Here is a 10,584-nt window from a genome sequence, read left to right on the forward strand (position 1 = left end):
TGATTATACACTATATGGCCAAAAAATATGTGGACATCTGACTGTCACACCCAAATGTGTTCCTTCCCCAAACTGTAGCCACAAAGTCGGAAACACAGTTGTTTAGAATGCCTTTGTATGCTGTAACATTAAAATTTCCCATCGCTGGAGCTAAGGGGCCTGTGCCCCGTGCACAAAGCGAGGTCCATGAAGACATATTTTGCCAAGATTGGAGTGGAAAAACTCTGGTATCCTGCTCAGAATGTGATCTTCACAACACATGATTATGGAAGTGTATCTATCATAGCATGAACAAAAGGAGATTTCTGAGGACCTCAGATGTTCATCAGGATGGAAAAGATTACTATCTCTAAAGAGTTTGGACTCCACCCATCCACAGTCACACAGACTATGTACAAATGGAGGAAATTCAAGATGACTGTTATCCTCCCCAGGAATGGCTGACCATCAAAGACCACTCCAAGAGCAAGACGTGTAATAGTCTGTGAGGTCACATTGGAACCCAGGGTAACGTGCATGGCAGGGTTACAAGGAGAAAGCCACTGCTCTCCAAAAAGAACATTGTTGCCCATCTGCAGTTGCTAAACATCACGTGAATAACTAGAAGGCTAATAAACATGTTTTGTAGATAGATGAGCCCAACATAGAGTTTTTGGCTTAAATAAGAAGGGTTATGTTTGGAGAAAGGAAAATCCTGTCAAGTCAAAGTCCTGACCTTAATCCAACAGAAATGTTGTGGAAGGACCTGAAGCAAGCAGTTCATGTGAGGAATCCCACCACCATCCCAGAGTTGAAGCTGTTCTGTACTGAGGAATGGGCTAAAATTCCTCCAAGCTGATGTGCAGGACTGATCAACAGATACTGCAAACATTTAGTTGCAGTTATTGCTGCACAAGGGGGTCACAACAGATACTGAAAACAAAGGTTTACATACTTTTGCCACTTACAGATATGTCATATTGGATCATTTCCCTCAGTAGATAAATGACCAAGTATAATATTTTTGTCACATTTATTTAATTGGGTTCTCTTTATATACTTTTAGGACTTTTATCATTGTGTGACTTTTATGATGTTTTAGGTCATATTTATGCAGAAGTATAGAAAATCGTTAAGGGTTCAGAAACTTTAAAGCAGCAGTGTGTCACGATTCCCCCTTGAAGCAGCGTGCTCTAAGCGCGAATGCGCGAGCACCTGCTTTCCCGTTGTTGACCATAGTGACATCTGGCACGTGTGTTTTGTTTATGTTTCTGTCATGTCTCCTCCCTGTTCTGTCATTGGCTGGGATTTCACGTGGGTCTGTATTGCTCTCAGCTGCTAGCAGTTTAGACGCTGATTATGTCCGCATATATACCGCGCGCCTCCCAGCACACAACGCGGAAGAGTAAATGTTTGGAGTTGGTTTAGTGCGTATCATAGGCATAGTTACGGTCCATAGTTAGAGTTAGTTCGCGCTGGATTATCCGCTTCCAGTCCCTCGACATAGTTCGTTTCTTGTTTTGTTTATCGACCTAGATTCCTGCCTTGCCCCGTGTATGCCTGTTTGCCAATCGCCTGACCTCTTGCATGTTTGTGGATTACGTTTTGGATTACGTTTTGGATCACGTTTTGGATTTGTCTGCCTGTCTCTCTTTCTAATAAACAACTGTTCATCCTGCACTTGCATCCGTCCTATCTCTGCACCGTCACGATTCGTGACAGAATCTTCCGCCAAAACATGGATGCAGCAGGAGAACGGAGGAGACGCAGAACCCGGAAGTCGACGCCAACCGTCCCCGCTATGGACTCCGTCCACTTCCCACAATGGACATTTATGGAGCTTCCTGATCCATTTGATGGATTTTTCGGTGCCCCTGAATATTTTCTGGTAGACTGTCAATACTATTTCGCCAGCCTGTTAGACCCTAAACCAGAGGAGAAGCAATGGCTCCGATTCATGTGGTCCCGGTTCTTTGGACCGGCCTGTCAATGGGTGCAGCTCAAACTGGATACGCACTGTAGGAACCTGGACAGTGTAGAACAGTTTGTGGGGGAATTCATGATGCGATTCGGGAGTCCGGAGGCGAAGGATGAGCTAGAACAACTTCTCAGGGGGGTAAGTCTGGCAGGCGAACCTGCCCTGCCGTTTACCCACTACTATAGGCAACTTCATGCAGAGCTCAACTCTGAAATCCAAGTTAAGTCTCAAGACCCTAAGGTCCAAGTCAAGCCTCCAGTCCCTGAGATCCAAGTCAAGCCTCCAGTCCCTGAGATCCAAGTCAAGCCTCCAGTCCCTGAGGTCCAAGTCAAGCCTCCAGTCCCTGAGGTCCAAGTCAAGCCTCCAGTCCCTGAGGTCCAAGTCCAAGTCAAGCCTCCAGTCCCTGAGGTCCAAGTCCAAGTCAAGCCTCCAGTCCCTGAGGTCCAAGTCCAAGTCAAGCCTCCAGTCCCTGAGGTCCAAGTCCAAGTCAAGCCTCCAGTCCCTGAGGTCCAAGTCCAAGTCAAGCCTCCAGTCTCTGAAGTCCAAGTCAAGCCTCCAGTCCCCGAGGTCCAAGTCAAGCCTCCAGTCCCCGAGGTCCCAGCCAAGTCTCCAGTCCCCGAGGTCCCAGCCAAGTCTCCAGTCTCTGACGTCCGAGCCAAGCCTCCAGTCTCTGAGCTCACGTCCAAGCCTGCAGATCCAGTTGACCAAGCTCTGCTAATATCTCAGCCTAATGACCAAATGCTGCTCACGCCCAAGTCTACCGACCCGGTCGCCCAAGTTCAGCCTACGCCCAAGACTACTGACACGCACAGCCAAGCTCCGCCCGCGCCCCAGTCTGCTGACGCGCACAGCCAAGCTCCGCCCGCGCCCCAGTCTGCTGACGCGCACAGCCAAGCTCCGCCCGCGCCCCAGTCTGCTGACGCGCACAGCCAAGCTCCGCCCGCGCCCCAGTCTGCTGACGCGCACAGCCAAGCTCCGCCCGCGCCCCAGTCTGCTGACGCGCACAGCCAAGCTCCGCCCGCGCCCCAGTCTGCTGACGCGGCCAGCCAAGCTCCGCCCGCGCCCCAGTCTGCTGACGCGGCCAGCCAAGCTCCGCCCGCGCCCGAGTCTGCTGACGCGGCCAGCCAAGCTCCGCCCGCGCCCGAGTCTGCTGACCCGGCCAGCCAAGCTCCGCCCGCGCCTGAGTCTGCTGACCCGGCGACCTCAGAGCCTCAGCCCGCCTGTTCAGCTGTGGACGTCGCTCAGCCCGCCTGTTCAGCTGTGGACGTCGCTCAGCCCGCCTGTTCAGCTGTGGACGTCGCTCAGCCCGCCTGTTCAGCTGTGGACGTCGCTCAGCCCGCCTGTTCAGCTGTGGACGTCGCTCAGCCCGCCTGTTCAGCTGTGGACGTCGCTCAGCCCGCCTGTTCAGCTGTGGACGTCGCTCAGCCTTCCGGCTCCAAGGCAAACGTCGTTCCCCCCTACTGCTTCAAGGAGACCCACGCTTCTCTCCCTGGCCTTACAGGGGACTTCGCTCTGCCTTCCAGTTCAGCTGGGGTCGTCGCTCTGCTTTCGTGCTCCGCCGAGGACTTCGCTCAGTCTGCCTGCCCTGCTGTGGTCGTCGCTCTGCCTTCATGCTCCGCCGAGGACTTCGCTCAGCCTGCCTGCCCGGCTGTGGACGTCGCTCTGCCTTCATGCTCCGCCGAGGACGTCGCTCTGCCTTCATGCTCCGCCGAGGACGTCGCTCTGCCTTCATGCTCCGCCGAGGACTTTGCTCAGCCCGCCTGCCCGGCTGTGGATGTCGCTCTGCTTCCCTGCTACGCCGAGGACGTCGCTCCACTTCCCTGCGCCGCCAAGAACACCGTGCAGTTTCCTGGCTCTGCCTGGGACATTCAGTCCAGGGGGCCGGGTCCGCCAATTAAATGGGATGACTCATGGCACTCCAGGAGGAGTGCCTTTGGGGGGGGGGGTTCTGTCACGATTCCCCCTTGAAGCAGCGTGCTCTAAGCGCGAATGCGCGAGCACCTGCTTTCCCGTTGTTGACCATAGTGACATCTGGACACATGTGTTTTGTTTATGTTTCTGTCATGTCTCCTCCCTGTTCTGTCATTGGCTGGGATTTCACGTGGGTCTGTATTGCTCTCAGCTGCTAGCAGTTTAGACGCTGACTATGTCCGCATATATACCGCGCGCCTCCCAGCACACAACGCAGAAGATTAAATGTTTGGAGTTGGTTTAGCTCGTATCATAGTCAGTTACGGTCCATGGTTGGAGTTAGTTCGCGCTGGATTATCCGCTTCCAGTCCCTCGACATAGTTCGTTTCTTGTTTTGTTTATCGACCTAGATTCCTGCCTTGCCCCGTGTATGCCTGTTTGCCAATCGCCTGACCTCTTGCATGTTTGTGGATTACGTTTTGGATCACGTTTTGGATTTGTCTGCCTGTCTCTCTTTCTAATAAACAACTGTTCATCCTGCACTTGCATCCGTCCTATCTCTGCACCGTCACGATTCGTGATAGTGTGCATACAAGACAGCCCAAGAACATCTCAAATCTAGAAGCATCCTGGAAGGATTAGTTGGTGAAAATACCTAAAACAAGAACAGAAAGACAAGCTATGATATCTGCAACAGGAGGCGCTAAGAATTTACTTAGTGGGGTGTCCAAACTTTTGCACGTCACAATGACTTTTATTTATTTATTTATTTACTTTTAAAATCTTAAACAAATATAATAACTGTACATTTACAGAATTTTTTAGAATATATAATTTGCTGCAGCTTTTATGTAATATCAGACAAAATACATCATATACAACAAAATATCAGAGTTGACCAGGGGTGCACAAACTTTTGCATACAACTATAACTACATATATGTGATTTAATGAAAAGCTGGAAAAAATTTATAAAGTGACTAAATTATTATTAGCACTATTCTCTGACCCTGAAAAAATCTCAGTGACAATCTTTAATATACTGGAATTAAAGAAGATTATATTTAAGTAAAGTATCTTCATGTGGAGTGGAACTTTTACAGTAAAAGCTTATAAGAAATTATAAAAAATAAGAAATGTTTATTTCTTATATAGAAATGTTTATAAGAAATGTTTGGTAAAGGTTTAGAAAATGTTTACACCGTGTTAAAGGCTGCATGATCTGCAAGCTTTCTAACCATTTTGTAATGAGTCAGGGTCTACTGTGTCAAGACTGCAGCTGTGATTATAAAACAGGTAACACTTTAAATTGAGGTTCCCTTAACTATATTTAACACATTCATTAACAAAAACCAATCCCATTACAGCATAAGTAATTACAAATGAGCAAGTAAATATTTAGGAACATGCTATAATGTATGTAGACTAATTTTTATTCATGGATTGAATAAACATTTGTCAGTGCACTGGTATGATTTTCTTGTTGTGAAGTACAAAACCATTAAGAAAAGTATAGGAGCACAGCTTTGAAATATCATTGAGATCCACCAATGTACAATAAAATGCATGATGAGACAATGATTTATCACATAATATATCCAGAGGACATGATTAATCAGGATGAAACCTGTTCAGTGTTACGATGTGCTGTAATTCCAGCTAGTAAGTTACTGATTATGGGAATTTGTTATTCGTACATCATATATAACCACAAAATTACAGTAAAAAGTATTATGAATTAATACAAAATCTACAGAACCTACAGGAAACTGCAACAATGATGTCTTTTAGTTTCTGGAAGTTTCAAACACTTGTAGAATACGAAACTAATATTTTACATTCTTTCTTTTCTGTTTTTTTTCCTATTTAATTGACCTTCTCTCTTTCTTGGACAATATCATCCAGTAGCAGAAAGTAAGTATACACATCGTGTTTTTCTCTGACTTTGTTAGTGAAGTTGAATAGAATAAAGAGATTATAGTAAGTGTGACTGTTTAACCAAGTTCGATTGATGAGTTGTTAAATTCTCACTGTAGTGAAGTAATTTTATTTATTTATTTATTTTTTCATCTCAAATTAGGTAAAGAATAAAACACGAGAGGATGTGCTGTTATAGGAAATTATTGGTGGTGTGACGTGGCCCAACACAAAATGGAGAGGCGTTACAATTCCAAAGTGGAGATAATTTTCCTGTAACAGCATGCCCCGACATGTATTATTCCTTATATACCACAGTAATTTGCCTACAATTACAGTTTTTCATTTATTATTGAGCAAAAGGATTTTTTTTTTACCATTTAGAGTTATATTTAATGTTGTTATAGTTCCCCAAGAGTCCATTCCTATAATGTTCCCTCATCACCTTCTTTTTTCTCGAAGTTAGTTAGACAAAAGAAAAAAAATGCAGCTTGTCATGTTACTGAGAAACAGGAAAGCCGAAAGTCCTCTATCTTGAAGACTTCCCATGTTCAAAAACTTTGACCATTACAAAGTACTGACACCCAAGTCTTGTAGATTGTTTTTAGATTGTTGTAGATTATAGAAACAAACATTTTAGAACAAATGCATTAATATGAACCTTTTGTTCATGTTATAGCCTGGACTACCTGTGCTGTTTTGCTAAATTATGCACACATTCTGACCAATCAGATTCGAGCATTCAGCGATGCTGTGGTACAAAGAAATTTAAACACTTTCTGAAGATTTGTGAATTCAACAGCTCTGTCATATAAAATGACACAACAGATACCTTGTTCTCTTTTCTTCAGTCTTAGCAGCATTTTCCTCACAGTACCAACAACCCTGTTCTAATTTTATTGAAGAGAGCATTTAGATCATAGACAGGACTGGATCATTAAAAAAAGAATTCATTAAAAATATTATCTGCAATGTGTCCACTTGGGTAGTGGAAAATTATTTAAGTGATACTTGAAAAATACTTGCAGTTAATGTAGTGCAACAGTTCAAATGCTTAACTCAATTCTCAAATGCTTGTGGTAAAACAATTTTCATTGCTTTAGGTGAAGGAAGTATTGGCATTATCCCAGGTAATGTTCAGACATTATAATGAAAAAAAAAAGATGTGGTTTAATTAACTTCTCATTTTTATTACAAATTACTGATGAAATTTAAACTAAATGACTAAATAGTAAGATCGACATATGTTTGTACATCTATATTTACATCTCTGTAGAAGTTTCTGAGTCTCCAAAGGACCCGTTGTTGCAACTCGTCTCCCTCCAGAAGGCTTTGGGTTGCTGGGAAATGGAGTCCATGTTGGCACAGGTGTTCGGGAGGACAGAAAAAGAGCTGCTCGAGCAGATTCCTGCACAGGTTAATACACACTAAATATGTCTATATAACATGTGTGACCCCGATGCAATTTTACCCATAAAGCCTAAATTATGTTTAAAAGGTTATCTAATACTTAGTAATGTAACTTACAGAGGCAGAGTAAGGACCCATACGCATGAAGTTTATTGACAGTTAAATCAGTCTGAGTCATTACCAAAAAATTCAAGAGATAAACAAATCCAAGACAATATCCAAAATGTGCTCAAACAAGAGTGCAGGGTTAAAATACCAGATATCAGGAAAAACCACCAAGGCAAAAGGCCTAGGCAAATGCAAAAACAAGACAAGGCAATACACAAGATGCAAATAGACAAAATAAATATGGCTCAATATAATCACATAGATAACTGACAAACCATAAAGCTTTAACAACAGACAAGTTAATGTGGTTTGTAAATAGTCCAAATGAGCAGTGTAACTGAAGAAGCAGTTCAAAATTCAGGGAAGGCACCCTCTGGCAGTCTGGAGGGGAAGTGTCCAGGTTGGATGTTCCATAAATGCTTTTCGGTAGTCTGACACCAACCTGTTACTCATACACCTAGCACTTTTGTTAAATATTTTTGTTTCTTTTTAACCGTACCGTATATATTAAGGCATATACACATAAGACAATGTACGTAACACTTATGTAGAAATACACATAGAATAATATAATCCTCGGACTGCCATATGGCCTTGAACAAGGCCCCAAAGCCTCAACTGCTCTAGTTATACGCTTGTATTCTGCATTAATTACTGTAAGTAAAAGCATCTAGTAAGTATAGGAGTGATAGTTTAAGATCATTCTTATAAATAGTTGATTTTATCCATCATTGGTATGTACAGTATGTAAGTTTCCTGTTTGGTTTTGTGTGCAGGTGAAGCCAGATGTCTGGGCTACACTTCTGGCTCTGATTTGGTTACATGGCTTTAAGATCGATGTACAGGTTGAGTGGCAGTTTTTGGCCATGAAAGCAGTGGCATGGATCCGCACTCAGAAAGGTAAACTCTACATTTCTGCAATCAGTCAGTGAACTGTAGAATGAAACATATTAAACAACACAACTGACTTTTTCCTGCTCAGAAAATTCCACATTTTGATTAAGCAGTTTTCTGATGAAAAAGAATGCCTAACCAGCACATTACCAAATTTAACACTAATACTTTTACATTGTCTTGGCGATGATGATGAGAATGATGATGATTGTGTGTGTGTGTGTTTCAGTGGTCAACCACTCAGAGTGTGTACGGGTAGGTAATGCTCTACTGGGCTGTCAGGTTAAAGAAGATGCTCTTGGGATCTGAAGACTTCACCCTCTTACAGCATCCACACAAAAACCTTGGCATAATTTCTCTTTCTTTACTTTACTTATTTTTACTTACATTAGCATGCCTTTACATATAAGATGATGTTGTCAGTGGAATTACTTGCATGGCCATAAAACACTGGAAACACGACCAGTTTTAGGGCATAATAATAATAATTATTATTGTTTTAAAAATAATAATAAAAACCCTTACAGTTACAGTAGGGTTACAGCCCTTGCAGCTAATGCAGTGGGCTGCTCAAAGTTGTGGGCTTGTAATACACATTGTTTATTGTTGGAAGGAGGATGCAGCCTATCTAAATATGTAAGTTTTCACGAGCATGTGTCTGCTACTTTATCCAAAATTGACTCCTCTATCCTCTGCACCTCCTACATATGTTAAAACAGAATTTTTGGCTATAGCCACCACCATGAGCCTATGACAGAAGTGTTCTCTTCAACCACAACCACTGTCTCAACCATCACAAACTCCTACTTACACATATAGAAGAGTTACAGCAGCATACAGCATGTTGCTGCTCTCACTGAGCACTACGGAATTTCTGAAGGAGCTCAGAAATCAGAAATGTAAATTAAATGCCTCAAATAATTGTAAGATATTGGTCTCTATTTAGAGGTCCCAGAAAATAAACTTTGGCAACTGCAAATGTTTTCTGACTCCCTGTCCTCTACTTTTCTGAGCCTGCCCAGGGGCGTTATCTAGAATGTTAATTATCCCAAATTCTTCTGCATCAAAAAACTTTTTTTCGTGTCCAGGCATTTTTTTCTTGCATGTGAGGGCTAATTGCTTTAAAGAATTTGAAAATTGGACAAAAAGTTGGATTTATCATAAAATTTGCCTCGGGTGTTATCACTGTTTGTAGGACTACCAGACTGATCAAATATAAAAACTTTTGGCTATCTAACATGAGACAAGGCTAGTTTGGTGTCTCTAGCCAAGAGGAGGCACAACTAAGCAATCATTGGATATGTTTATATGCACATCAAATTCTGATTAACGTCTATATTTGGGTTGCAGCCATTTTCTAAATATGATGTTTATATGCATACTGACATTGGAATATTCCTGTATACATGGTTGTTGTAAGTATGCCTGAGTTGCCATTCCTAAATACCTAGGCTACAGCTAAGCATCTGTTAGCACCCACAATTCCTTGTGGACTGGGTGTGGGCACATATCTCCTTTCAGTGGATTTTCTGAATAAGGTGTTTGCATGAACAAATTTCTGATTAAAACGGGCGTATTCCAGGGGTGAGAATCACAATTCGGGGAATCAGAATGTTGTCTTAATCTGACCCGGGGCAATCGGTTTGTGGTATTTAGACGACGCAATACTAATCAGAATATTACCAAATTCCTATTAATATCGGAATATTGATGTGCATGTAAACAAGTCAAGTGTCTTTACTGTCATTTCTACACAGTGCACAGTGGTACATTACACAGTGAAACAAAACAACTTTCGTCCAGTACGATGGTGCTACATAAAAAGACACACCAACCACATGAGACGACACAGAACTAAATAAGGCCTATAATGCAAACGTGTGCAAACAACACAAGACACTACAGTACTACTAAAACAGGACAATAGGCACAGTGACAGTGTAGCGCTGACCAGTACACAGTTCTATTGTGGAAGTGACAGATATAACAGGTAGTGCAACAGATAGTACAAAAGAGTAACAATATAATAAAAAAAAATGCTGTGAATGTAAACATAACATATCATGACATAGTATTCAGCAGATTAGCTTATAACATATATGGACGTAGCAGTTATTGCAGTAGCAGCCAGGTAAAGAGTATGATAGTCACAAGAAATTAAATATGATATTTTTTATGAGTACATTAGCAGCAAAAATGCAGGTTGTCAGTACAGAGATGGGCAAAAATTGCAAGGGGAGTAGGATGGTGTTCAGTTCAGTGTGTGTGTGTTGTCAGTCCAGTCTCTGAGTACTGAGGAGTCTGATGGCTTGAGGGGAAGAAACGGTTACACAGTCTGGCTGTGAAGGCCTGAATGCTTCAGTATCTTTTTCCAGACGGCAGGAGGA

The 10,584-nt window shown here is 42.8% G+C and overlaps 1 protein-coding gene across 1 annotated transcript; it reads left to right on the forward strand.

Annotated features, from left to right (window-relative positions):
* The first annotated feature begins 398 nt into the window (after positions 1–398).
* Positions 399–9,293, forward strand: LOC128618379 (von Willebrand factor A domain-containing protein 5A-like). The gene is made up of 5 exons (XM_053641951.1): positions 399–474; positions 6,814–6,915; positions 7,062–7,201; positions 8,080–8,203; positions 8,427–9,293. The coding sequence occupies exons 1-5, from the start codon at positions 399–401 to the stop codon at positions 8,504–8,506; spliced, it is 522 nt and encodes a 173-aa protein (XP_053497926.1). The 3' UTR covers positions 8,507–9,293.
* The last annotated feature ends 1,291 nt before the right edge of the window (positions 9,294–10,584 follow it).

Source organism: Ictalurus furcatus, chromosome 14 (genome assembly GCF_023375685.1).
Source record: "Ictalurus furcatus strain D&B chromosome 14, Billie_1.0, whole genome shotgun sequence".
NCBI lineage: Eukaryota > Metazoa > Chordata > Actinopteri > Siluriformes > Ictaluridae > Ictalurus > Ictalurus furcatus.

Coding starts and splice junctions, on each gene's coding strand:
- LOC128618379 (XM_053641951.1), top strand. CDS start 399: ATGGAGGAAATTCAAGATGACTGTTATCCTCCCCAGGAATGGCTGACC. Junction 6,916..7,061: donor AAGTATTGGCATTATCCCAG/GTAATGTTCAGA, acceptor ACATCTCTGTAG/AAGTTTCTGAGTCTCCAAAG. Junction 7,202..8,079: donor TCGAGCAGATTCCTGCACAG/GTTAATACACAC, acceptor TTTTGTGTGCAG/GTGAAGCCAGATGTCTGGGC.